At 43.4% G+C, this 27,972-nt stretch overlaps 3 protein-coding genes across 3 annotated transcripts; all 3 read right to left on the bottom strand.

Annotated features, from left to right (window-relative positions):
* Positions 1-74: 74 nt before the first annotated feature.
* On the bottom strand, positions 75-7,801 carry cetp (cholesteryl ester transfer protein, plasma). The gene is made up of 16 exons (XM_030790803.1): positions 7,530-7,801; positions 6,713-6,827; positions 6,273-6,404; positions 5,705-5,775; positions 5,481-5,568; positions 4,674-4,743; positions 4,361-4,421; positions 4,147-4,238; positions 3,771-3,950; positions 3,408-3,458; positions 1,478-1,627; positions 1,020-1,087; positions 790-826; positions 592-661; positions 354-439; positions 75-223 (listed from the first exon to the last, which is right to left on the bottom strand). The coding sequence occupies exons 1-16, from the start codon at positions 7,654-7,656 to the stop codon at positions 146-148; spliced, it is 1,476 nt and encodes a 491-aa protein (XP_030646663.1). The 5' UTR covers positions 7,657-7,801; the 3' UTR covers positions 75-145.
* A 1,834-nt stretch (positions 7,802-9,635) lies between these two features.
* Positions 9,636-15,914, bottom strand: herpud1 (homocysteine-inducible, endoplasmic reticulum stress-inducible, ubiquitin-like domain member 1). The gene is made up of 8 exons (XM_030790805.1): positions 15,580-15,914; positions 14,863-14,940; positions 13,786-13,863; positions 12,984-13,171; positions 12,566-12,688; positions 11,838-12,203; positions 10,417-10,534; positions 9,636-9,967 (listed from the first exon to the last, which is right to left on the bottom strand). Exons 1-8 carry the CDS (start codon positions 15,733-15,735, stop codon positions 9,797-9,799), a joined length of 1,278 nt encoding a protein of 425 aa, XP_030646665.1. The 5' UTR covers positions 15,736-15,914; the 3' UTR covers positions 9,636-9,796.
* A 1,424-nt stretch (positions 15,915-17,338) lies between these two features.
* Positions 17,339-26,883, bottom strand: slc12a3 (solute carrier family 12 member 3). Its single transcript, XM_030790796.1, has 26 exons — positions 26,602-26,883; positions 26,149-26,271; positions 25,979-26,054; positions 25,359-25,454; positions 24,958-25,097; positions 24,701-24,811; positions 24,170-24,281; positions 23,928-24,058; positions 23,630-23,714; positions 23,295-23,452; positions 22,750-22,857; positions 22,443-22,566; positions 22,166-22,267; positions 21,614-21,769; positions 21,123-21,222; positions 20,091-20,202; positions 19,841-19,978; positions 19,565-19,671; positions 19,381-19,463; positions 19,240-19,290; positions 18,923-19,036; positions 18,536-18,647; positions 18,129-18,215; positions 17,795-17,930; positions 17,618-17,685; positions 17,339-17,480 (listed from the first exon to the last, which is right to left on the bottom strand). Exons 1-26 carry the CDS (start codon positions 26,881-26,883, stop codon positions 17,339-17,341), a joined length of 3,054 nt encoding a protein of 1,017 aa, XP_030646656.1.
* Positions 26,884-27,972: the final 1,089 nt, after the last annotated feature.

The following is a 27,972-nucleotide window of genomic DNA, read 5'->3' as shown; positions in this document are numbered from 1 at the left end:
CACTTGTGAAATGTGTGTGTGTGTGTGTGTGTGTGTGTGTGTGTGTGTGCGCGCGCGCACGCGCATGTGTGTATGTGTGCATGTGTGTGTGTGTGTGTGTGTGTGTGTTTGTGTATCTGGGTGAAAAAAAAAAAAAAGTTATCAATCACTCCAGTGTTCTCTTGAGGAACTCCACTAGCAGATGATGAGGAAAACCAAAATCCATCTGGATAACCACATAACCCTGTCCAAAGAGAAACGTTACAGCAGAGAGAATAATTAACACATACACCATAGTGTTCTATGTTTACTGCAGCCAACAGACACGGGCTATACGTGGAAAATACATTTGAAGGAAACGTATCAGGACTCACATCTCGAGGCAGAACCTCTGGGTTAATGATATCAAACAGGTTGAGCCCCTGCTCATCCATCAAGTCTGTCAACGCAGGTTCCAGGTCTGATGAAAGACAGTAAGTCAGATGAATACACACACACACACACACACACACACACGTATGCGAACACCCACACCCACATGTGCAAGCGCACGCACGCACACACACACACACGTTTACATATCCTATGCAATGAAAAGGAGTAGAGACTTACAAGATATGACGACAGGAATGCCAATTTTTTCCACTGCTTCCGTCAGATAAGTGACCTCAGTGTCCCCAAGCTATGCAGACACATGAGTTTTACAGAGGTGTCATAAAAAACAGGTTCAAGAGTCAACCTTTCAAATTTTACGTTATTACTCTGTAACCGAACAACCTGACGTTACTAAAAATCACATTTAAGACTCACCTGGACTGCATCTTGAAAGGCTTTTAATATGGATATTCTTGAGAAAAAAAAACATAAAGAAGAACAATATTGACTTTATTTCTGTCAGACCCCGGTTAGGTAGAATGAGCTATAACAGGTGACAGTAGCTGAGTGAACTGTTTAACACTGTTAATTGCACTGGCTACTGTACTGACCACAGTGGTCTGTGAGACAGAGTGTGGTAAGGGGAAATGAGGGGAGTTACTCACTGCACGGGTTTGGCTTTTAAAATCAGCTTCTTTTCGGCATAGGAAGCTCTCACAATCACCTTGACATCCTACTGAGACACAAATACACACACTGACACACACACAAAAATACATTTTCTTATGACAGAAACTTTATATGCTGAGGAAATAAGTAAATTTGGGCTGGGTTTTTTTTTTTCAGCTTTCAAAGGACTTTGACCACATAGACCACATAGGATAAAGAGTAGGTTTGAACATGGAACCAGGCCTGTTGAAACTGTAGTTAAAACGTAAAAAAAAACAAAATGTTTGCAGATATGCTAATGACGTCAGAGGTCCAGAGAAACTGTCACCCAGGTTTTGATTCCACAGTTTCTATTACTAATTTGTCCTGGTGTGAACAGACTGAAGCCGTGTCGGGTTTGACACGTCGCTCCAGTGAATGTAACGGGTTGGGATAGATTCTGGGTTTTTCTGACCGCGTCAAAGGAAAGCGATGGGATGTCTGGGTCTGTGGAGGTCAGCTCCACGGCGGCGTTGGCACCGACTGTCGTGCCCTCAGGGGTCGTACGCAGGCTGGGCACTGATGAACTCCATGTTCTCAGCACCGTCCCGTCAGACACGAGCAGCTGAGAAAGACACACATACACATATGCATACACACACACACACACACACACACACACATACACACACACAGAGGACGTTAAACGACAATACATAGACATTAAAGAAACATTAGTCTGATATGATCAAATATTTGATCTCATCCAAGCATTACAACTTAAGGGCAGAAGCCTTCAGAATTAGTATCCCTGACAACGCTCTGATTTTTGGCAGTTTCCTGTTGTATTGTTAGTACTTGTCGTGGTAGATCATGTTACGCTATGCTCTCACATGGCACAGCCACGGGTAGGGCTTGGTGGGCATGGCCCCGCCTACTTTTAATCCTGGAGCACCCAATCAGCAAGCTCTATATATATGTGTGTGTGTGTGTCTGTGTGTATACATATATAAAGTCATGTGTGACGATATTATACCAATTGAGAAATGACAAGTCTAATTTAAATTTTAAATGCTGTTCACATAACACTGTAATGTCACTGATTTGTTCTGTATTGTTAGTAATGCACTCTGTTTGGCTTTGATAATCCTGCAAATTCTATGCTGTGTTAAGGACTGATGAATTGACATGTGTTACACTCAGAGTTTTGTTTACACTGACTTTTTGTGATTGTGTATTTTTATCTGGTTTACTATCATCCGTCTTATGTGTGTTTATTAACAGGAAGCTGCCATTTTACTTATTTGCCTGGCTGCTCTTAATGTGCATGACCAGTATCACAACATTTTTAAAGTCAGTGTGTCATGTCCCTGGTTCTCACTCACCCCCTCTGCTGGCAATTATTCTGTGTCTGTTAATCTAATCTAGCCTGTTTCTGATAATCTAATCTGGTATTCATTTTGTATAAAAACAGTTAGTAGAAATGTCTTTGCTTTGCTTCGTGTAGTGTTGACTCTACTTGACATTTGTGATGGTAATGCTGCAACCCATAAGTTCAGAGAGAGCCATTGTTAAGTCTGATCTGTGCTCTGTGCCCTGAATTTGTCCCGTGTTCTGGTTTGTTGTATTCCCCTGGTCTGGTTCAAGTTATATAAACTCTGAGATAACTGCACATGCATCCATGCCCCCCCCCTCCCCCCCCCTCCAGTTCATGACAACCATCCACTGTAGCCCGTTTAGCTTCACCCAAAACCCCATCACCAGTGTAGCTCTCACCACACGCTGTCTCATCTAACTTCCTCAAAATGGACTGCTGTTTAGGCACAGACATACAACATCAGTGCAACCCCAGTAAAGCCACTAAGTTACACAAACAGGAGTAACGCAAAGTACTGCAGTTAGAATGAAAACGTACATCAGGGTTCTCACGGAAACTTTTTCCGGACGCTTAGATGGAGTCGCCTATGAGTAATGACTCTGTTCAGTAAACGGGTACACAAGGAAACACTCCCTGGATTTACATGCTAAGGTATTCTGTCGTTGTTCATGACACAAGCTGATAATAGTAACCAAAAAAAGATATCAAAATTGTCCTCGGGGGAAAAAAAGACTACTGCAGCTGGTGCAAAATGCATTATGGATTACAAAGAGAACATTCTATCAACTTCTAAGAGTGGTTGTATTCTTTCCTCCCATAAGATTGTCCATCCCTGCATTACTAGGCCAGTAGTCAGATGTGTGGATGTGACAGTTACACAGGAAGCTGGATCCAGCACATATTTTACGCAAAGCAGCCTGGAGACTGAGCCTTTGTTTTGTAGGCGAGGAAAGACCCACAGTGCTGGTGACTCTTTCTCTGCCCGCGTGTTTGGAAAAACTGAAACGTACAGTGTCATCGACAGTACCTTACTCACAACCTCAGGCATGGGGTTGGACAGCTCAGTCTTGAATAAGTCCTGAAAAGAAAGCACAGTATCGATTCAGCAAAAAAATCTTCATTCTCTGCAAGATAACGCAAGAAAATGATTACGCCAACATGTCAAATAACGACGCCTTAATTTGTAGCATATGAGATCCGCATCTTAAGTTATTGTGTTTATTCATGTCAGTTCCTCCGTACAAACCCTCTGCAGTCCAGCCCTACAGGCTTTCTGCCTTTTATATTGTTGTTTGACCTTGACCTTGACCTTGACCTTAGTTGACGTTGACAGTCGTTTAATTTTGACTGGAGTACTGCTGCTCGCGCAGTGGGAGCGAAAGGGACGTGCCTTGAGCTCAGACCCGGAGATGTTCCTGACGAATCGCCCGTCGGCGTTTGCCGCGGTCATTAAGGGCTCCATGAGCTCGTCGGAGATCCAGAAGTAGAGCATGCGGTCCTGAGTCAGCTGGGCCGGGTTAAACACGGATTCATTGATGTGCGCTTTCGTATCGTGATAGTGGGCCAACCCCTGGACGACCCAGAAAGAAAGGAATACTAATCAGTTCAGCGCAGAGCAACTGGACAGGAAAGTTTCCCATTCAGCAACCCACAAAAGAACCCGACGAGAGACCTGATACAGATGCTAATTATGAGTCGAGACAACGGACCAGACCAAACCAGCAATGGTGGCGGCTTTGCTTCACAAACAGACATAAAAACTGTACCTTGTGGTAGGATTCAATATATGAGGATGTGATCACAGGAGCTGAGGTCACGCTAATATCCACACCGATGTCCCCGTCACTTAGAAAATTTTCTGTTCATGAAGAGAGCAGTTGACACGCTCAGATGAGTGTGTGTGTGTGTGTGTGTGTGTATGTGGTGTTAAGGCGAATGTTAATGAAGAAAGACAAGTGCCAGTGCTTGGTTAAACTGTACCTGCTGTCTCCTGTATGAAGTCAGCCAGTATATTTGCCACAGTATTAATCTCCTTACAGATCTGTTGGAGAGCACAGAAGTTTTGAGCATATGAAACAGATATCTCAGTGTAAACACATAGCTAAGTTATGTAATACAATATAATTTGTCCCTCTAGTTACTGACTGCATAACAATGGGATTTATAGCCAATTTTAACGGGCTGACAAATGCTTACTGTGTGGTTCTCTAAAGAAACACTAGAGGGAAGCGTTGCAACAGAACCTGATCATTTAAAAATTCAACAAAAACATATGGATTATACCAGTACTCACTTGTCCTTTCACAACGAGTTTAACTGTGAATGTAATAAACTCTGTAAACAGTCGTTTTAGCCAGCCAGGTCTGCAAAGTCACACCAAAAACAGGAAGGATCCATTCAAATACTGTCATATAGTCTTGTTTTATTTTCCTCAGAAACGTGTTAGAAATCTCATTGCGTTGTGTTAGTATGACTACACAAATATCACTTTCGCAAGTAATTTGACTTTTAGTCTGTCTTTTGTTAATTTAAACACGTATGCCTTTATTTGTGTCTATGTGTGTCTAGTTGCATGCGTGTGTGTGTGTGTGTGTGTGTGTGTGTGTGTGTGTGTGTGTGTGTGTGTGTTTGTGTGTGTGTCTAGTTGCGTGCGCGTGCGCGCGTGTGTGTGTGTGTGTGTGTGTGTTTGTGTGTGTATGTGTTTGTGTGTGAGTGCGCATGTGTGTGTGTGTGTGTGTGTTTGTGTGTGTATGTGTTTGTGTGTGAGTGCGCATGTGTGTGTGTGCGTGTGTGTGTATGTGTGTGTGTGTGTGTGTGTGTGTGTGTGAGTGTGTGTGTGTGTGTGTGTGTGTGTGTATGTGTGTGTGTGTGTGTGTGTGTGTGTGTGTGTGTATGTATGTATGTGTGTGTGAGTGTGTGTGTGTGTGTGTGTGTATGTGTGTGTTTGTGTGTGTGTGTGTGTGTGTGTGTGTGTATGTGTGTGTGTGTGTATGTGTGTGTGTGTGTGTGTGTATGTGTGTGTGTGTGTGCGTGTGCGCGCCAAGGCAGTAGTGGTGGTGGGAGATCTCCTTCCCCCTTATTGTAGGGCTTGTGCACTCACTCTCTGTCTCCCTGCAGGAAGAGTTTGAGTTTGTGGAAGGTGAGGTAACAGTCTGACGTGTCTGCTGCCACCCTGCCTTTCCCACAGTCTGAAACACAAACACAAACATTCACCCTTATCTGGCTCTCCCATGTTACCTCACTACAGCTCCTTTTCATTCATCTCACAGAAACTCACATCAAATACAGCCACAGGACAAACAGGGAAGAGACACAGCAGCTTACATAGTTTTGAATTGATGACCAGATCAATTTGGGATTCAATTTCAAAGTCCACTGACTGCCCCACTCTGAGTCTGGTTAAAAGAGAAAATGACAAAAACACATTACCATTTCATCATTGACTAAAATCGTTCATTCATTCATTTTACTATTATTGTTGTTGTTATTGTTGTTGTTGTTGTTGAAATAATTATTGTTGTAGTATGAGAATAATATAATGATAATAATGTGATAATATACTAATAATAACACACACCTAAAGCTGGAGCCATAAATAATAAAGCTCGTCTCCCCTGCCTTAAAGTAGCCACAACACAAAGCACAATTGTTTGTCTGGCAACAACTCGTTTTATATCACTGTCCATTAACAGTGGATCTGCTGTCACAAACACACAACCACTCAGTGTGTAATAATGACACTCGCACATGGAGTGTGTGTGTGTGTGTGTGTGTGTGTGTGTGTGTGTGTGTGTGTGTGTGTGTGTGTGGGTCTGTGTCTGTGTGTGTCTGTGTGAGTGTGTACATGTGCGTGGGTGTGTGTCTGAGTGTGTGTGTAACGGTCTACACCCACAGCCAGCTCCCATAGCCGTATTTGACAGTCCCTTTGAAGGTGGCCGATACGTTGGAGATGTCGATCCCTATTCCATCATTCTCCCGCAACTCAAAGTCACTCTTCCCAATGGACAGGTTGTGGATCTCCAGACTACAGTAATTAACAGAGAGACATTTGTCCTGCGCACATGTTTGACAAGAATGAAGAATGTTCGAAGCGAAAAAAAAAAAAAAACCTTAAAAAGTAGTGAAGAGAGCGTGTTTCATGTATGCGTAACATCATGTAACATAACATGTGTTGGCTTCACAAAAACACATGTGTTTTTACTTGACCTCTGGGACAGTGTGTACAAAGCATTGACATGTCGTTATCGATGAGAGGGGCCGATGAGAGCAAGTTACTGAGAGAGTTATAAAGATAAAAAGATAAAAGATGTATACAGATATGAATCCACTTACTTGTGCAATCCATATTCCACCTTTCCTATTAAGGGCAGTGACTTCCCTCCTTGAATGCTGGGATATTTGGCGTGCTGAAACGCGGCCTGGATGACCTCCGTGGTCTTTTCATTCACTGCAGATAAATAAAGCAGTAACAGTCACGTCTAGATTCTTACAATGTCGACATGTGACATGACGTGTTTGATGAGTGTTTGTTTTTCAGTGGTATCATTTAGAGGTTCAGTTAAAGTTAAACATGCAGCGCTATGACGTTTAAGGTGCGTGCATTTTGATGAGGTAAAGCAAATGGCGCATGTTGTTTTACAATGTGGGGGTGTCATGATGAAGTAAAACAAATAGCACATGCTGTTTTACAGCCTGGAGTGGGGAGGGGGGGGGTGGCGTCCGAAGGGCAAGCTGACCATCTAACCCTAAACAAACTGATTCTAATCTACACCCCCACTTCTCCCTAACATGAACCCTCAGCGAAACCTCACTCTTAGTGCAGTTTCTTAAAACACCAGCATGTGAACAGAGAAAGATGGTGGGAAACAGCAGAGAGAGGCGGGAAAATCAAAACAGTCACTAAAAATCAAAAATTCATCCAGGAACTTAAGTGTGTTCTAGCTGCCTTAAGAGTGCCTGGCTGTCTTCTGCCTTTGAGAATCTCTCACACAGTTTCCTCGATAGTATTTACTGGGGTTTTTTTTTTCTCATGGCTTAAGGAGCCTAAACCACCCTGCTGATTGAGAGCCCTTTTCCACTGTTCACAGGGCCAATAGAGAGAGAGAGAGAGAGAGAGAGAGAGAGAGAGCCAGCTGAGAGTTGTACTCACACACCGCCGCAGCAGGGTACGTCAATCTACACACAGTCCCTGTGAACCTGTACGCCGAGGCAGGATCCAGACACGAGCGGCTTAGTCCGACCAGACTGAAGATTACCAACAGCACCGCGTTCGTCATTTTCCTCCTTTCTGTCCGTGGCTCCGTGAGGCGAAAGAACCGAAACTCCTCGGGTTGTTCTTAGCTCTGACTGACGGGCTGAAGGCGATCTGTTCCCCTTTAAAAGCTCCGCTTTGACCAGACCAGGCAAAGGTTCTGAGCAAGAGGCAAGCGAAAGTGCGAGAGGGGGAGGGAACGAAGGGTACCCTGAGTGAGTGTGGGGGTGTGGAGAGGCTGGACTAACCAAAGAGCTTCTCCAGGCATCCAAAAACTCTTAGACTGAGAGAAATAGGTTTTCTTTCTCCCCCTCAGTGATGCACAGGGTAACAAGAGGGCAATAAACAAACGACTTGTCGCTCTGCTGCGCATTTCCCGCCACATACTTAACAAACGTGAGAGAACGTTCTGCAGGGCACGGTTGCCGGGGCCAGGAAAGAACTGGACAGATTAGGAGATGCTGTTCATATTGGCCTTTCAATCAACTGGTTATGAAAGAATTAATAATCTTTATGATCTTTAATTAATCTTTAATCTTTAATCTTAATTTGTCCAGTAGTAAACCCCAGCGTTGGAGAAGCTCAACAAACCATGGGTAGGCTGAAGGGAGTGAAAGGACTGGGTGGGGTGGTTTCTATCAGTTTTGACAAAAACACAACGTGTACCTTCTGGAAAAAAGAAGAGGGGCAAGAAAACAAGCCATAAACAAGTTTATGTTTTCATAATTATCCAGAGAGAGAGCAGGGGTAACTAGAGGACAAGCGTCTTTGTATGTTTAACCGCGTTTAAAACAGCAGTGAGAGACCAAAAAACACCCCCCCCACACATGAACCAAGAAACTTAAAAACAATCAATATGTAGACAGTGGTCAATATAGATGTTGAACAATATGTTTGTTTCATGTAAAAACAAACATACTGAAAAAAAATAAAGTCAGAGAGGCCAACAATTGTCTGAAATGCATATTTATTTCAATCATTCCAACATAGTGATACTTTAATAACATTTATATAAAACTTCTAACAGAAAAATTGAGGGGGGGAAAAAAAGTGTACAGTATAGATAAATAGAAACGTTTTCTTGATCAAAGCTTTTATTGTGTATGAACCTTTTGAAGAATGTTTTCCTCAAAAGTGACATGTTTACCAAATGCCCCATTTGGCCTCAGACCCACGATCATTGCGTCTTCAGACCAAGGTGCTAACACTTTCTGTGCATGATGCTCTGTGCAGGTCCCAAGGCTTGCTCTCCTTTGGCTGAGCCGTTTGTCCGTAAGCAAGCTGCTGCCCACTAAATACGTTGCATATGTTTTGTCTGCTTAGGCAAGATCCTCTTTACAAATCAAGCAGCTTCAGCTGACGGTCATTACATTAGTCACACACCAGTACCACACCTAATCAGATCGACACAGGAGCATAAAAAAAGGCTCCGTTGTTATTTGTGCTTGATACATAAGCAAGCGTAATCCTCGTATACGGTTTTAAAGTGACGGACGCGTGTGCAATCGCCCGGGCAGTCAGATCGGTTCCTGCTGAAAGTCCTTGTGAATGGTCTTCACTGTTCGCTGACAATCGGGCCGGGGTCTTCATTAGATGAAACGCGACGCCTGTCTCCGGTTTAATACCCAGATCACTCCGCAAAAAGCACTTCAGGAAAATGAAGTCCTGATGACAAGAGGCCTGGCTAAGAGGATTAGATCATCAGACAGATGTTTCTAATGCGAACCAGAGAGCCTCTCTAAAGTGCTGTGCAAAAATGTATTTTGAAAAAAAAAAAAAAAATTTACATTATCAGCACATTCTCTCATTTACAATATATATACAAAACCATTTGGCAAAGTCTGAGAACAGATTTTTTTTTTTTTTCTTTCTTTTCGTTTTTGGTCACAACAGCCAAATGGATGTAAAGTGCTGAGTGGACGCATTTTTCAGGCGTCACCGTGTGTGCTGAGCACCCCCCCCCCCCCCAGTCTTCATTATTTTTTAATCCACATCAACAAAAACAAAAACAAAAAAAAAAAAAAAGAAAAGAATAGAAAAATGTGAAGACATCTGGGTAGCATTTTGAAGTTCGTTTGTCTGAGGAAGGCTGAGTCAGGCCTGTTTTCAAAGACAGTGTTCATCTTGACATGCAGTCCATCTCCCTGCAGGGGGCGACACTGCGATCAGTTGGCCACGCCCTGGGGCGCCTCTGGGATTAGAGAAGCAAAGAAGGCTTTGAAGAAAACCCAGGCTGTATAGACGATTGACACTCTGACTTGGGGCACCAACACGGCAGGCATAGGGGGCTGCTGGCCTGGCTCCACTTCACCCTCCGCTCCAGCAGGGGGCTCTGCCTGTGTGTGCGAGAAAACTTTGTCAGAACTCATCTGATGAAACATTAACTCTTTACACTATAAAGACAAAGACACACACACACACACTTCCCAACACTTCATCCTGCCCAACAGCTCTGCTCACACCAGAAGCCATAATCTACCAATCCTCTTTAAAAAACTGCCACAGTGCTATTACTATATTAAGCAGTCTGGAAGGGTGCAAGAAATGGGGTCACCTCATTTTTTTTTTAATGAAACGACTTTATGACACAACCTAAGCTGAGGTACAAACACACAAACTGTTTGGCCGTGTTTTTTTTTAATGCCATGATTATTTGTTTGGATACAGCTGAAGTCAAAACAAGACTGTGGAATGAACTACAGGTGACTTGACAAGATGTTTGGATCTGAATTTGGATTTGGATCTAAACTCTCATTGAATCATCTGGTATCATCATATCTTTTACCTGGTCTGGCTGTCTGGCCTGATTCTGGTTCTGCTGGTTCTGAATAACCTCTGGATCTGGTTGATTTGGAACTCGGGCTTGAGGCCTTCGTCTGAAGGGGAACCAGCCTGCTGTGTGCCTGAGACAGACAGACAAAGAGAGAGAGACAGAGAGAGAGAGAGAGAGAGACAGAGAGAGACAGAGAGAGGGGTTAGGACATTAGCCACAAACTGGGACGTATACAGACAAAGCTCTTCACCCGTCAGCTCCTGTTTCACATGTGAAAGACGTCAGTACAAAAGCAGCCAGTCACATATTTCTCCCAAATGATTCATTATACCATTATACTACAACTGCAACACTGACGCCGTGTTTACACTGCGCATGGACCGTGTTTACAGGCCAAGGTCAAGGTCACTTTGAGACCAGGGGAATTAATGATTGGCCGAGGGGAGGGACAGCGCGCTGTGAAAATGAGAATGCCCAAAAGGCAGGAGTACACAGTGCCACGCTGGAAGAGATAAGAGTATGTGAAAACAGTACAGTGTCTCAGCTGACAAAGTGTGCTAATCTTCATACAGTCACTGTAAAGAGGAGACGTTCGTCTAGTTCACACACACACACACACACACACACACCCCCTCTCATGATCATGACCTGTCAGAACATTACAACCAAGCTTTTCTTTCTTTCTTTCATGCTTTCTTCATATCTCTCCTTCAATTCCCCTCCTCCATCTGTCTGTCTCCCTCTCTTTCACTTTCCATACTATCTCTTTCTGTCTCCCTCTGTCCTCTATTTCATTCTCCTTCTACTTGCTCTCTTGTTTGCTTTCTCCACACGGCCCCTCCACTGTAAACAGGCAGACGACACAGACAGAGCAGTCATTCTCTTCACACTGCTGTGGAATGTGTGGCAGAACGCTGAGTCAAAGGTGCCTGTTACATAACCGTCACAGCCAGTGTCCACGCCAAACGGCACTGCCAATGTCAGCTGTCTTCACTCAACACAACACAGAACACTTGTTCGCTCACTCACTCTCTCCTTCTTTCTGCCATACTCTACTTTTTGAGAAACTCTCTCTTTCTCTTTTATTAACTGTAACAATGAAAGAAAAGATAACTTTGAAGAATTGGTGATGTTCTGGTGAGGCAGCGTGCTGGATCTTAAAAGTTTCTATCTTCCCTTTTTTTATGACCTGACAAATTCCAGAAAGATTTCTCAACACACGCACTGCGCTGATACCCATAATGCACTGCGGCAGTGTTTCTCGGCCTTTGCCATATTTTTGTTTTCCACTTCCAGCAGTATTTTTTTTCACCAGATTACATCCCCCCCTCCCCCCCCCCACTCTCTGGTCCTCATCTGCTTTAATAATGTTCCATCGTACTGTTTACGACAAACATTTAAATAGAGAGCCAAAGCGTCAGCAGAGCACTCACAGGTACATGAGGAGCAGACTGCTCATGACGAGGAGGAAACGGCTTATGCTGGAGTAGAAGTACACGATGCTGAGAAACACCCCGAAACGGGCGGCCGTGTACACCCAGTCCAGCCAATCGCGTTCCACGTCCTCGTCGTCTTCCATCACGGGCCCGCCCTGAGCGTTCATGCGCAGGTTCTGATTGGCTCCCTCCGGGTTGATGAAGGCGGGGTCGGGAGCGTTCTGATTGGCCGGCAGGTTGTTGATGGGCGCCTGATTGGGTAAAGCGGCAGGGACGGCGGCTGGGTGGGGGGCGACGGGGAGGGGGGGGCCGGCGGGGGCACCGGGAATGGGAGCGGAGGCAGCTGCTGCCAGAGCCGCGTGACTGAAAAGGCAAACGAGACGAAGAAAAAAAAACCCACAAAATGAGAAACAGCCAGGCATGGTTTCAGACAACTCCCCATCAAAAACAAACTCAGAGAGGGGACATAAACTGATTTTAGCTCTTGGCTGGAAGAGATCAGTCCAGCTTTGCTTGCGCCTCTCTTGTTCCACGTTTACTTCAGTGGCCGGGTACAGTCCGAGGTTAAAGACCGCACCCGTAAAACTGGCCAAACCAGCGAGTAAGAGTTCACACTTACATAACTACAAAATCATGGCCATTACACACCTTGATCCACGTTTCACGATCAAACGTGCACTAGCGATTGACACGGGGTGAACATGTGAAAGTGGTCTGATACTTACTATTGCATGTAATACTGGCGTGCGTACATGTGCTGTAGCCAGAGCAGCTGCTGAGGACTGTACAGGGAGTAGGTGGGGAAGGCTGGGTGTGTGATGCCCGCCGCTCCAGCTCCTGCTCCGGGCCTAGAGACAGGTCAACCACAAGGGTTTCTGTTAGCGTCAGTGTTCGGTCGACGACACTCACGTTAAGGTAAACTCAGACAGGAAGCTAGTGATCTAAGAATTAGTGAACCCGAGAGACGTGAAAGGCCTCTACGGTGCTCTCCCTACTCTGAAAACAGATCCAAGGTTAACAAATAAGGCACATAAACGTTCATGCAAAACAGCTCATATGTAAATGTGAGGCATTTGAAAACGAAGGGAACTGGATATCGGGGGGGGGGGGGGGTCATTACACTAACAAAACACGGTAACTTACATGGATGCGGGCATGCCGGTGCCAGGCCAGGCTGCGGCGGGCGACGCAGGCGTCGGGTGCGTGCGGTGTCTCAGACCGTCTGCGGAGGAGGACGCAGCGGGCACAGATGGCAGGGAAGCGGGCGCATCGGAGTTCTGTCTGACGGGTGTAGCTGACGACCGGGTGCTCTGTGGTTCGGGTGCTGCGGCCTAGGCAAGGACACAAGAGATACCATTCATTTCAAAACAGGGAAGCGACGTGCAAATCGACGTCACACAACAACACATGCAAACACAGACACACACACATATACGCACACACAGACACATATACACACACACACACACACACACACATATGTTATTAACTGCGACTCTGAAAGCTGCTATTTTTAGGTGAGCGGAGTTAAAGTGAAGTTTCAGTTGGAGACAAAGTTCTAGACCCCTGGAGGGTTCTAATGAGCCCAGCTGTGTGTATGAGTCTTCCTACCACCCACTGAGCCAGAACCGCATTCTCCAGAGAATGGTTCGAGACTGAGCTCACAGATGCAGAACGAGCTATGAAGCAGATAGAACGCGTCCTGGAACTGACAGAGTGCCAAAAAAACAGGCTGAGTACAGCACGCTCTTTAAACAGGTTTTAGAAATCTGAGCTACATCCTGTTTGAAATCACTCTCTGCTGGCAGGGAACAGCAGGAATGAAAGGACCAATTTGATCTCAGTTCTCCAAGTTTGATATTACTGTGCCATGGACCTTAAGTCCATGAAATCATACTGTATATATGAGGTTTTATAATAGTAGGTCTGTAAGAGAGAGAAATACCTTAGGCATGGCAGCCTGCTGGGCAGTGGATGGGGTTCTGAAAGCACACACCAGGTGAACAGTAGGAGTCACCTCGGCCTGTGAGAGGGAAAACAGGGTCAAAAGAGAAGACTCTAAGATTTAACAAAAACCTATGATTTTTTTTTTTTTTTTTAAACATATGACAACATTGTTCAACGATTTTTAAAAAAAAAAAAAAAAGTTACGTGATCAAACGTTTATCAAATTACAGCAAGACGTCTCAAATCAAAGCAAGATATCGCCAAAGATAAATCTGGAGGATTCCTTTGTTTAACAAGCATTAAATTCCAGGGCTGACAGAGACAACGCTTCACATCTGCAGTTATTTCCTGTAGCTGTGTGAGAGCAAAACAAAAAAAAAAATCTCACGCAGTCTTTATCTGAGGCCAGGTGTTTGCGGTTGTTTATACATCAGTGAGCAACTGTTTCACATGGAAAGTCGAATTTTTCACTTGTGGGGCTGTAAGGTGGTACTTTACACCACTAGAGAATAAGGGAACAGTAGCAACTGCTATAAAGCACAGAACACAGTAAGTGGATCAATCTGGCGTTAGAACTTAAAACAGTGGTTCTGTGACTAATCTATTTGTCTCAGCGTTCTGGTGCTGCACAAATTCTGCTCAACTGACAGTCCAGGATCAGTTCACAAAGGTCATTTGAATGATCTGTTCTAGGGTATGGAAAAAAAAAAAAGAACTCAAAAAGAAGACCATTCCTACCATTTTCATAACCATGTGCATGGATACTGATGCTAACGTTTATTGGCCTTTGACTGATGATTATGCAGGTGTATAAAAGAAGAATATACTTAAAAAACACACATACAAGACTATCTTAGGTAACCAGGACAAGAAACACCCAAAACAGCTTTCACAGTTAAAAAGTACTAGGACATTATATGAAAATTTTTTGAAGAATCCTGTCTGATCACATAAGGACTGATTTGTGACTGTTCAGTTCATTTATTTATTTACTTACTTATACACTGGTAACCATTATTCAGCGCGTGAAGACTAGATTAAACCTAACCCATCGACACACGCCAAAGAACTGTACCTTTCCAAAGACTTCATCGACACGCTGGTTGTCCTGAAGCAGCTTTCCAGAGTAGATGAGTCTCTGATCTTTTACCGCCTGCAAAGGAAACGAGAGACGCTCAGAGAAAAAACAAACAAGCAAATAAACAAACAAAAAACCCTTATGGTTTCGTTTGAAAGTATGTTTGATGTGTCATTCTATCCCTGGAAGCATGCTCAGAATGCAAAGCACGGGAGGCCGCAAACAGCATCATATTACTTTCCCAGAAACGGGTTTGTATTTTAAGCATTTGAGGCAATTCCGGCTACAAGAAAGCATATCTGCAACATTATCAAACGTAGGAAGGCAGACACTTCATTTTTACTAAATTCGGTTGCCGGTGTTAATGAACACTTCGCAGCTAATCTTGTTTTAGTAACCAAAGACAACAAAACAGTAGCTGAAAAGTCGTCTCACTCGCGACGGACTGCAGCCGTTGTTGTCAGTAACTACCTTCAAAACAACTGTGTCTGCGGTTAGCTTGATAAGCTACCCGCGACGCTAACCAACTTTAGCGGAATTAAAACGTCGACTACATTTGTGAACATGTATGTAACTGATGGGTAGAAAGAGAAAATCGCTAGCTTAAGTCTGACTATCTACTTTCATGTGGGAAATAGTTCATATCTACACGAGCTGTATTGTATCTAAATAGCTAAGCTAACTAGATATCATGTTTAATTTAAGTCAACTTACCGGCTTGGTCGGATACATTTTAGACAAATACATTTTCAGATCCTTCACCGTCCAGTTCATATCCACTTTCTCGATTACTTGGTCTCCGTGGACCTGATTAGGCGTTTTAACCACTAGTGAGATTGTGTGTTGACCAGAGGTATTTGAATCATCCATTTTCTCGTCTCAGAGACAACTAAACTTCCCGTTAAGATAGTCACAAGGTTTACAACAACGGATATATGTGATTTTCGTTATAAGCAGCAAACAACAGCGTACGAAAAATCACTTCAGTATTTTTAAAGGCGTATTTGCGAGTTTCGGCTGCGGTACCAAAGCAATTTTCAAGACAGGAACTTTCGAGTAGTTGACAACCAGTGATGAAATATAAGGATATGTGTTTCCAAACATACTGTGTCCGCTCCGGATTGGCTGACTGACACTCATGGTCAGACGTGGAGTGTGAGAGAATGCTCCACGCCCTGCGCAAACTCAGTACGTCGGAAACTTTTTTAAAGCAAGATTGCGTCAGTTCTCAATCTTTCTTGATAAGTATGATCATAATAACAATTAAATAAATAAATGTCATGACATCTAGAAAATTCACCGTAAAATGCAGAGGTCTGTTTATCGCCAGAGTAATATAAATGTGGATGTACTACCCAAATTATATAGTGGAAAGAGTGTCTGTCCCACCAGAAGAAATAACACACTGCCCGTTACAAATTTGGGGAAACCGTGACTTAAAAAAAAGAGTAACGTTTGATATCGTTTGTTATTTTTCAGTTACGTAAGAAAAATAGCCTGAAAGATTCTGCTAAGACAAAGCAACTATTTATCACTACTTTGGGTATATTTATATAACACATAGCTGTTCATTAAAGTGTCTTCCTTAGTATGAAGAGAAGGATTTTCCTAAATGATAATTTGACAGTTTTCCTTTTCCAAACTGTTCATTAAAGGCCCTTATTGAAAGTCTTTTGCCCCAAGTTGATTCAGACATCTGAAGGCCAGCCACCAGTGAGCGCTGACGTCACAACAAGTGTATACAATGGGTGAGATATATCATTATTCTCTGTCCAACTGACAACTATCATTTGTTCCTTTGGGTTTGTAGTCTTTACAAAGAAAAACTACAATAGCTAGACAGCTTTATATTGGAACTTGTCAGTTGAGTTGTTGATGTGTATCTTTATGGACAAACTTTTGACAGGAAGTGTATGTGGTGCCTATGAGAGGAAGGTTCATTAGCTAGGAAATCCATTTTAAAAAGTTAAAGATTTATTTTTGTTTTTTTGCAGTGTGTAAGTGAACAAGTTAACATTCGAAAAATCACTGTTATACTAAATTGACTCACTGAATTACACAATTTACAGTTAATTTGTCCTGAGTGGAAGTATATCTGAATAAAATCACAACCTAACTGAAAATTGTCTCTTAAAGATAAACAAAACAACAAAACAAAGCCTGACATAAGACTTTTTCGTAATATTAAATATTCTTTCTTGAGCGAAGGCAGTGAAATAGGGACCACACATAATTGTATTTCAAGTAATTTTGTCATTAAAGAATGTTTTTCAAGAAATATTCACTGACGATATCATGACAATATACTGTTCTAATGTATTTTTACTTTCACCATAAACATTCGACAGTGTCCTGTGTTTAGTCATTTAGTGTTGAGTGTTCTTAAAAACATCTTCAGGTGCAGTACCAACAGGTCGGGTGAGTATGGCTTCTCTTGCCCTTGGTAACAGGCTGTGTTCACTCTAAGTGCTGTTTACTGGCAATAGAATGTGATCACGTTTTCCTGGTTCCCCCTGACAAGCAGGACAGGAGGTCGGAGGTCACGTGACAAGGTCTCCAGCCAGGCCATGTACAGGGCACTGGGACACACCCCTCTCCTCCTAACAGGCATCGTTCTACCAATCACAAAAAAACACAGGTAAGAAGAGGAGTGGTCTGAGGTAACAGCAAATATCTTTGTTTCAGCTGTCAGACACTCCAACATTTAGATGTTTTAGTTCTAAAAGTAAAATCCATATGGAATAAAACTTACACAATAATCATGGCTGCGTCCCTGGAATAGTCGAGAAGAACCTCATTCATACGGATCTGTCTAAGAGTCTAGAGATGCACAGAGTTGAATCATAAATAAATTGTAAAAAAAGAAAAAAAAAGAAAAAGGATTTCTATAAACAATACTTCACAGTCTTACTGATCCTTGATGGGTTACCTTGGCCTTATTTCTCTCTAATTCCTCATCCGTGATCATCCAGGGGCTGTCTTTGATTATCCGTTCACTTCCAGCTGCATCTTTCTGAATAGTGTTTGCTCTGTAGGGCCCTATTAGATCCTCAAATCTCCTCACACTATTTTAAAGACACAGAGAGCCATTGATAAACACCTGGGGACAGAAACTATGCACAGTGGCTTTGAGATACAGATTCCTCTTTTTTGGGAAATCATAAATAAGTCAAGAGTCATAAATCTAACTGAATAAAATGAATAATGAAATGTGGATGAGAGAGGGAAAAACAAAAGGGTTGATAATTGAAAGGGAATCGTACTGTTCAGGTTGGGGTTTTGCATTGATGTCAGGGAGCACTTGGATGTCTTGGAAACCAAGGCGGAACTTGCTGATGAGAGCCGTGACCCTGAAAACGACACAAAGGGAATCTGCTTATTCTCTTCCCTGTAGAACTGATCTTAGATCAGCTGGATAGGGTCTGTGGGTATGCCTTCTTAGCAGGGGGTGGGAAAGAAAACCCTCTAAACGAAGGCAGAATAATTTTCCATTTTTCAATGTGAGAAATCAGAAACAGTGGATGTTTTACAATGTGCTTTTCATCTGAATTTATCGTGTGCATATTCACATCTTTGTAACACACACGAGAAATGAAAAAATTTCTCGCTCGGCTAAAACCGACTTGAGTTGCATGACACCTAAACCCATTGCCTATGGTACTTGACTCACTCTTGTTTTTGCTCATCCACATGTTCAGGCTCCCCACCGACAAACACTCGAACCTTACATCTCGCCCAGCGCTTCTTTCTCTTCAGCAGATAGGGCAATAGCAACGTCAGACCTGCCAACACACAACACACTCCTTATCTCACTTCTCACTGCGCACATTGATAGCAGCACGTCTTTAACAGTGACTGAATGTACTGTGACATCACCCTGCTCTTTGTAACATCTTCACTAAAACATGCCAGTGCCCATATCTCTGTATACACACGAGTGGAGGAACAATATCATGAGGAACAAAGTTTCCAAAACGTAGCGTTTCAGAACTCGCATGCCGGACTGAGACCTGGGACCGCTCCATCGGATGCCGTGGAGAATCTCACAGTAACACACCTCCGTCATCAGAGAGCCAGTACACGTCGATGGTCTTCTTCCCCTGCCTGGACTGGAAGACTGTCGTGGGCTGTGGCAACGCCGCAAGGGCCTCGGGATCCACTGTGGTGAAAAATGAAAGACAGATGTTTCCGTTCTACTCAAAGCCTACACTAGGATTGCATACATTTCTGTCACATCAGAGATAAAGTCTGTAGCATATATTTGGACTTTATCAGAGGCAAGGCCTCAAAAAAAAAAAATCATTCGTTCACCCTGCATTATGAGAAGGTCATACATACGCGACGTGTTGGCAGGGGGTGTGTTGGAAGCAGCAGGGCTTCTTGTGTTAGGGCTCAGGTCAGGCCCTGCATCAAATACTGGATTCACTGATTAAAACAGAGAGATTAGGGGACTCCGGCACATATATATATAAAAAAAAAACCACACACACGAAATTTTTGGTTAGTCATCTTTACCGTGTGCTTGCATTTGGCGAGAGACATCCAGACCCTCTTTCATTCGAAGAACACAAATGCCGTACTGCAGGTCGAAGGCATCGCTGTTAAAGAAACGCAAAAGGAGAACGTGCTTGGAATCATTCTCTATCAGCGTCACGTCCTTCAAGAATATCTTCTACACGACCAATGGCTTTGGACCTACTGTAAAATGCCGACGTAATTTTCCACTAAGCTTGGTTGAACTTTCCGCCAGTTCCTCTTAAATCCCATCACCAAGACGTTGGGTCGTATCCGACCCAAACCCGCACCCTGGAAGGAGAGGAATGAGGAATGTCTTTCGTCACTAAAAACAGTACAGTGAAAGCAGGCTACACAGAACAAAGGAAGAATAAACAAATGTAACAGGGCTGACTGAGCTGCTTCTGATTGGTTGTAATTATTTCTGTACTGGCGGGCATGGCACGAGGAGTGGGCGAACCTGAAGCAGCATCTGCACCCCACCCCGCAGGTCTTCTGCCACCACTCCACAGTAGAAGGATTTTATCCCACGCTTGTTGAGCCAGGTCACATGACTGTTACTGTTGGCTGAGTCCAAAGCGCTGGGTGACGGGGCAGTCTATGGAGAGAGTCAGAGAGCTGTCAATCATAAGCTTCATTTACATACATTGTGTCACAGGGTCATATATTCAGAGTAGAAATATTAGGTAAAGGTTCCAGAGCTCTCTTACAGTCACTACGTTCCCACACATCATCATACTCAGGTTCTTGGTGAAGGTGCCCACAAAGTCCACCAGTGCTGGCCGGAAACTGGGTGGACCGCTGAGAACCAGACACTGTGGTCTGAGAGGAAAGAAACAGAGACAGAGGCAGGAGGGGAAGAGAGCAGTAAAGAGGTAAATATTGAAAGAGAGAGAGAGAGAGAGAAAGAGAGAGAGAGACAGAGAGTGAGAGAGAGGAAGAGAGAGAGAGAGAGAGAGACAGAGAGTGAGAGAGAGACAGAGAGTGAGAGAGAGAGAAAGAGAGAGAGAGAGACAGAGAGTGAGAGAGAGAAAGAGAGAAGGGGAGGGTACGTGCAAAAGGAGTAACATAGTAAAACTGAGAACGACATAGTGGCATGATGTTAAAATAACAAAAGAGTAACCAGATAAAAAGAGCTAAAGCAAAGCACTGTGGTGAGTATCAATGATTACCTGTGCACTGTGGTGAGTATCAGTGATTGCCTGTGCACTGTGGTGAGTATCAGTGATTACTTGTGCGCTGTGGTGAGTATCAGTGATTGCCTGTGCGCTGTGGTGAGTATCAGTGATTACCTGTGCACTGTGGTGAGTATCAGTGATTACCTGTGCACTGTGGTGAGTATCAGTGATTACCTGTGCACTGTGGTGAGTATCAGTGATTACTTGTGCGCTGTGGTGAGTATCAGTGATTACCTGTGCGCTGTGGTGAGTATCAGTGATTACTTGTGCGCTGTGGTGAGTATCAGTGATTACCTGTGCGCTGTGGTGAGTATCAGTGATTACCTGTGCGCTGTGGTGAGTATCAGTGATTACCTGTGTGCTGTGGTGAGTATCAGTGATTGCCTGTGCGCTGTGGTGAGTACCAGTGATTACCTGTGCGCTGTGGTGAGTATCAGTGATTACCTGTGCGCTGTGGTGAGTATCAGTGGTTGCCTGTGCGCTATGGTGAGTATCAGTGATTACCTGTGTGCTGTGGTGAGTATCAGTGATTACCTGTGCACTGTGGTGAGTATCAGTGATTACCTGTAGTTCTTGATGTGGTCGTCTATGTGGTTCAGACTGACGCAGTGAGACAGGGCCATGTTGTAGGAGCCTGCCTGAACTGAGGAGCCCCAGTTTACAGCTGCGTTCAAACAAACACACTCAGTCCCCTCAGAGCACAGACATTCAGACTCATACAGCAGTACGTGAAAAGGTTCGACCTAATCTACAAACCGAAAATCTGCATGAATATTATTTAAGGATTAATCAAAGCAAAGTAAAGTAATGAGCTGATCATTCTGTGTCTTAGTTCATTCTTCTGCATGAGTAAGATGAACCACTATAATGTGTATAAATAAATAAATGCATTTATGTGTTTGTGTAAATATAAATAGTATTACATATATATATATATATATATATATATATATAGAGTCTAAAATGTAACAATATAAGACTTGGACAGCTGAAATCTAAGTTATCTTGTCATCCCTTTACAACAGCATGAAAAAGTGAATATGGGTAAGACTCACAGGGTTTCTTGTAGAGCACATATCCCAACAGGAAGAGGACCACCCCGATGGCAATGAGGGCTGCCCACCAGGTGAGGAGGAACATGATAATGACAGACACCACAGCACCCACCAGAGACGCCCACTTACTGTAGTACTGAAACGAAGGACGCCAACCTGACCACAGACGCACAGTCACACGCAAGAAGAAAATACTCGTTTAAAAAAAAAAGTAGTATTACCTCTTGAATAACACAGACTCGGTGCCTGTAATAATGCAGTAATAATGAGTGCTACATTTGAAAAGACAGATGGGATTAGCATGACAGGTCTGGAGCACACTAAATTATATTTAATGGACCCCGCGTGGCCCCTTGGCTTTCTGAAAATTGTCTCTTGAAAAAGGAATGGTGACAGGCTGAGTATTTTCTCATATCAAGTTTTTGAGGAGTTTTTTTCTGTCTCTCTGTCTCTCTCACTCTCTCTCTGTGTGTGTGTGTGTGTGTGTGTGTGTGTGTGTGTGTGTGTGTGTGTGTGTGTGTGTGTGTGAGTGTGTTATTCGCTTGAGATCACCTGGGGAGTTAGTGATGGACGCATGGAAGCAGCTGAAGTTGATGAGGGCATAGGAACAGAGAAAGAAGTTGGAAATGATGGGAGCAATGGTGTTCAGCTCAGCTGAAAAACAGAAAAACTTCTCAAATACACAGTATGTATTAATCTGTAGATTTACATCATATTTTGGATTAATTAGCAGTACTAAATTAGAGTTATGGAGTTATCCATTATCTGATTGTTTGTTTTTCCTGTTTACATTTCCACTTGAGTGTCAAATTTAAGCCTTGAGTCTCACCAATGAGAATGAAGCAGATAGCGATAATGTAGGCCAAAAGGTAGCCTCTGATTGGTTCATCATTCTTTCCATAACCTTTGCCAAAGAATCCTATCAGTGGATACAAGTTGTCCTTACAGAGGCACTGTAGTGGAGAGGAGATAGAAAAGTGTTTTCTAAATACAAGTCAACATGGATATTTTCTCTCCACAACTTTAAGAGAAGGAGGGAATTTGAGGAGGCACATTTTTTTTTAATTTAGGTATGGCTATTATGTGAAACAACGAGAAGTCAAACACTTGTTAAGAAATAAAGGGCAGGTTCTCACCTGAAAAACTTTGGGGGCTGAGACAAGGCAAGCCAGTGCTGAGGACAGAGTGGCCCCAAAAATGCCTGCAGTGATGAGAGGAGCAAAGCCAGAGACCATACTCATCGTCTAATGGTGAGACAAAAGAAGACAGAGAGAGAGAGAGAAAGAGAGAGGGAGGGGGGGGGGAAACAGAGAGAGAGGGAGAGAGCGAGACAGAGAGAGAGAGAGAGAGAGAGAGAGAGAAAGAGAAAGAAAGAGAGTAATTAATATGAAGGTTGTGTTTGAGAATGCAGGCTTTTTGTTTCCTGCCCTAAACATAAGCATCCAATCACAGTCCTGAGGAGCTCTTGAGTATTAGACTTAGGTAGGTCACCTTCCGAGGAGAGAGGAGTGCCTTTTCTCTCAATTAAAGATTATGACAGTATAAGGTTATAACCTCATTTATGAATGAGTGGTGGTTTGTGGAGATAAGAGACATCAAGTTGCCTGCTGGCCTCACCATGATGGTTAGGGTGCCTGTAATTTTACTTTAACGTTTGGCTAATCTCAAGAGCGGCAATTACCTGGTAGTTATTGCTGAGGCCGAAAGGGCAGGTCTTGTTTCTAATGCATTCACTAAAATCCCAGCCGTAGTTGCATCCCAGACCCAGACAGTCAGCGTTGTCCGCCAGCACAAGAGTGTCGTTCAGGTCACCAGAGGCGTCGCGCACAACACAGGATCCTGAGGCACGGAGAACATTTTAAGTGTTGCGCCAGTTTGCATTGTAACCGTGTAACGCTAGGCTGTGCATCTGTCTGTCGTCAATTCACTTTGAGAATGAAATGAAAGGCGGATGATCAAATCATCAGGTCTTTGAGACAGGAATCAAATCTACTTCAGTTACATTTTGGGACTCACCAATGGTGGCACAAATGATGAGATAAGACACTGTGGTCCAGAAGATAGCTAGCATTGTCCCGCGTGGTATGGCTACATTAGGGTCCTACAGTAATATATAAGTGTATGTGTGTTGGGTAGGGTGGGTTCGGGGAGGGGGGGGGGGTGAGTGATTGAGATTTGGAGGGAAACAAAAGGAAAAAGTAAACCATTTGCTACATTTATGAATCTATGACATCTTTTCCACGACTTAAAAATTCCACTCATATTTCCCTCACTGTTAGAGAGAAAGGGTTAATGGAAGATAAGCTTCACTTGCCTTCAGGTCTCCAGAGATGTTGGCACCGGCCAAAATGCCTGTTGCCGAGGGGAAGAAAATGGAGAACATGCCAAAAAAAGAGCCCTCCGGCCCACGCCACCCAGGCACAAAGTTAGCAGCAAAAATGTCCGCTGTTGAGAAGGAAAGGAGAACTCATCAAAGAGATACGACAATCTTGTCATTTAACAGAAATATTCATACATATATTTGTTGAATATAACTGAATGAATTGCACCCTGTACCTCTGTAACTAAAGAAACCCTTGGCTTGTTTCTGGGGAGTGGCAGGAATGATGGTGCCCACTATGTAGTTGGCGAAGGAGACCATGATCACCAAAAAGAACAGGACCTGGGCCTAAATGTAAATGAACAGTGACCACACCAACAAATCAAACAGCAGCAATATTCAAAGTATCTGTGTTTCACCATGCAAAGACTAGACTGCACAAGTATATAAAAATCAACACTTCAGCACAGATCTACGGCTCATGTAATAATTCTTGAGATTCTTGTAATAATTCTTGAGATATTAAGAAGCTGTGTGCTGGCTCAATTATTTTCATGTTATCTAATGAGTTAAGTCATAAGTCATGTTTTCTAAAAAGTCAAGCCCACGGCACAAGTTCAAATTGTTGTGTTTTGATACAGGGCTTCCTTGTCCCGGTCCATAGGACGCGCTACACCTGACCCGACACCTGAAATGTCTAGAACGAAGATTTTGTCACTGTAAGTCGTTGTGACTGAAGTTGAATGAAAATTTTCAAAGAGACTAACCTTGGCCTCCCACTCCATGCCAGCCAATGAGATGGCCAGTAGACATGAGACCGTGATCACTCCAATGATGCGAATGTCGTTGATTCGGTCAACCATGCTGGCACCAATCTCCTAAAGATTAGGTTTTTTTGGGGGGGAGGGGTGTGTTGTTGTCATGGTGATGTGATAATAAAATGTCAACATGTGCCGCCTTTGAGAGAATAGCAAAATGATTTGTTGTGAGTTCTGTTTGTGGTGGAATTCGGAGAGGTTCACACCTGCATGAGGGCTTGCACAGTCTCAGCAAACCCGACGGTGTGCATGGCAACAGCTACAGCATTGGCAAAGGCAAAGATAAGACCAATGGAGCCGCCCAGCTCCGGACCCAGACTGCGAGAGATCAGAAAGTAGGTCCCTCCTGTGTTAAGGTAATGAGGAACAGACTGATAAGTGCACATGGAGGCATATGGAGTGAAAAGAGAAACTACTCAATGCAGATTTAAGGAAGCATTTTTGCACCAGCAAAGAAACAGAACTTCAAATAGAGCCCATTTTTAGTGGTTTCTAAAACTAATCATGCATCTCGGTTGCTGTAGCTTGCTAGAAGTCGGATTGTGTTTCTGAGGCTCTGTAAAGGTTGCCAAGCACTTTCAAGCAACATGAAAAGGAGTAGTTGTACCTCCTTTGACCTTGCCGTTGGTGGCAATAGCCGAGGTGGACAGACCAGTTATCCCAGTAATGCAGGAGGAGAGTAAGATAATAAGCCAGGTCAATCCTTATGAAAGAGTACAAGGGGACACAGAGACAGTCCTTCAGTACACAGACAACATAACCAAAATTCTAAAACTAGTGCAATACCCTTACAAACATTCTTTTTTTTTTCTAACTCCTCGAAAATTTGTTGATAAGATAATTCAACTGAGCTAATGCTAAACAAGAACTAAAAGATGTTGTCAAGAGCATTCTAAAATTCAGAAACACTGCTGTAGTTTCTGATACCAAGTATGACAGTAGACAGTCTTTTCTTGATGCAAGTGAAACTGTTTTCAGTGTGGGGAAAATCTATTTAATACCAGACAGGAAATGTGTGTCAGTAAAAAGAGACTGAATGTTTCACTTCCATGAGGCAGTACCCCAAACATACTGCACATGACAGAAATGCCTTGCAAATAACCAAATGCTGTCATAAGTGCAGGGATTTTCCAATACAAGTAAGTGTAGTCTTTGATAACTGACTTGTTGAGGTATAAATAAAAATGTTAAACACACACACACACACACACACACACACACACGCACCAATGCCTGCTTGTGCCGTGATCCAGGGTAACCTCAGGTATAGGATCACTCCCCAGATGTTGAGCATGCATCGAATCTGCAAACAGATGGATTCCGTTTTAAACACTTTGTGCGTTTTCTACACAAAACACGTTTTGATGGTACAGACCTGACAAGTAGCAGTGCCTTACCATGACTCCCTGAACCCACCCAAACCGGGATGGTTCTGGTGGCGGTTCTAAAGGTTCCTCATCCTCAGGTTTGTCCTTGTTCCCAGGGGTCTCCTCATACAATGGGGGTGGGAAGGCATCATCCTGAGATGTGACAGGTTGATAATGAGGATTTACATCAGTAAGGACGGCATACACGCCTCAGTTCACTCAATCATACTTTTTAAATCATTCAAAAGCAGCATATGATTATTACGGCATAGACGAATTTATGTGACTAAAGCAAGCAGAGGATCACATCGGATACTGATCCTAGGCCTGTTTCCCTGATGAAAAACGACCACGGGTGTCCTAGATTACATTACAGAGTGAAATGATTGTTTGATTGTATTTTAACAAGTTCATATTTAATTCATCAAGCGGGGAGTTAAGGCGTTGTGCATATTCTGATTTCTTCTTAACTGTTCATCCCACCTCAGTGTTGTTGTGAAGTTGAAAAAGCGATGGTCTTGATCGTCGAGCCCGACCAAAGACCTCCGTGTTGGCATAGAAGTCGTAATTTGGCGGGGCGTCCAAGGTATTGTATCCCGACAAGACTCCAGAGTTCCGAGAGGCCAGACTTCCAACGTCGTAGCTGCTGGTATCATCCAAACTGAATTTACGGTTTTCGCCATTGCAACGGCCTGATGAGAGCGGGTATGGGCCTTGGACAGAGGTGAGGTCAATTACCTCGTTGACTGGTACCGTTTGATCCATACCTCTAGAGCGAATGACGGGAGATGGAGAGTAAGTCTTGTATGACTGGTTATATTTGAGTCGGTACAGGAAGAAATTGCTTTTGACTTTGTAATGAGCCCAAGCAACATGTTCAGTTTGTGCATTTCTGGACGTTACTTAACGACCCGTAAAAATACAGCACCACTTCGGGGGATTTTGGCTAATAATAAGCGTGTAAACAATATTACAACACGGAGCCACTTAGATGGACAGATTACCTCAAGGGAATCACAAACTATTCAAGGAGATGTGGTTAACACTTCCTGAAACTTAGATTTTGATCTCGCTCGAATGGATTAGCGGTAATTTTGTCCCAGTGAAAAAGTCCTTGGTGCAACCTTGATTTGAGCCATGCCTTTATCACTTGTAAAGAGTGAGAGATGACTTTTTATTAGGGGACACCACAAAGAGCTGGGTTTCTAAGAGATGAAGGGGTCATCTGCTTAGCAGAGGATACATAATTCTGCCTGATGATTTAATTTCTTTCTGTAATACATATAACAGAGTCAGTTTACTTCACAACTTCTAACTGTGCAGTAAGAGTATGGTTTTAAAATGGGCCAGTTAGTGTTGAAGAAGGACCAAATGTTTCACCGTCGTTTGAGGTTCTTTGCCATTAAATTTTTAGGGGATTAAAAGCATGACCTTCAACTCAGCTGCTTTCAACAATGTTGCGCAGAACACCGTGAACAATTCGAACAATTACTGATGGATTGTTTCGGCCGCGGGTTTGCCTCCAGCGGTGACCGATCGCTCTCTCAGTTCCTCATTAACTTACAGACACATCAGCGTCTCAACATGTGACTCAGGGAGCAACGGTGGGTTAATTATTAATTTCTAGCAAAAAAATTCTGCTTTATGCCCAAAGGTGGAACCTTTTCCGTATAATTAGACCCGATCCAACAAAAACGTTCCCGCGCACCTTCCTGGAAGCAGTGTTTAATGTCTTTTTCAGTCCGATTTCTGGTATTGAGTTTACACGGAATTATAACGTAATTTTTTTTAAAGAGTTCTCATCATTTTGCACTTTCAAAGCAATCTCTCCCATTATCTCATGTGCAATTTGTT

This window comes from Chanos chanos, chromosome 13, assembly GCF_902362185.1.
Source record: "Chanos chanos chromosome 13, fChaCha1.1, whole genome shotgun sequence".
NCBI lineage: Eukaryota > Metazoa > Chordata > Actinopteri > Gonorynchiformes > Chanidae > Chanos > Chanos chanos.
Note: the sequence above shows the minus strand (reverse complement) of the source record. Positions and strands in the feature narration are given on the sequence as shown.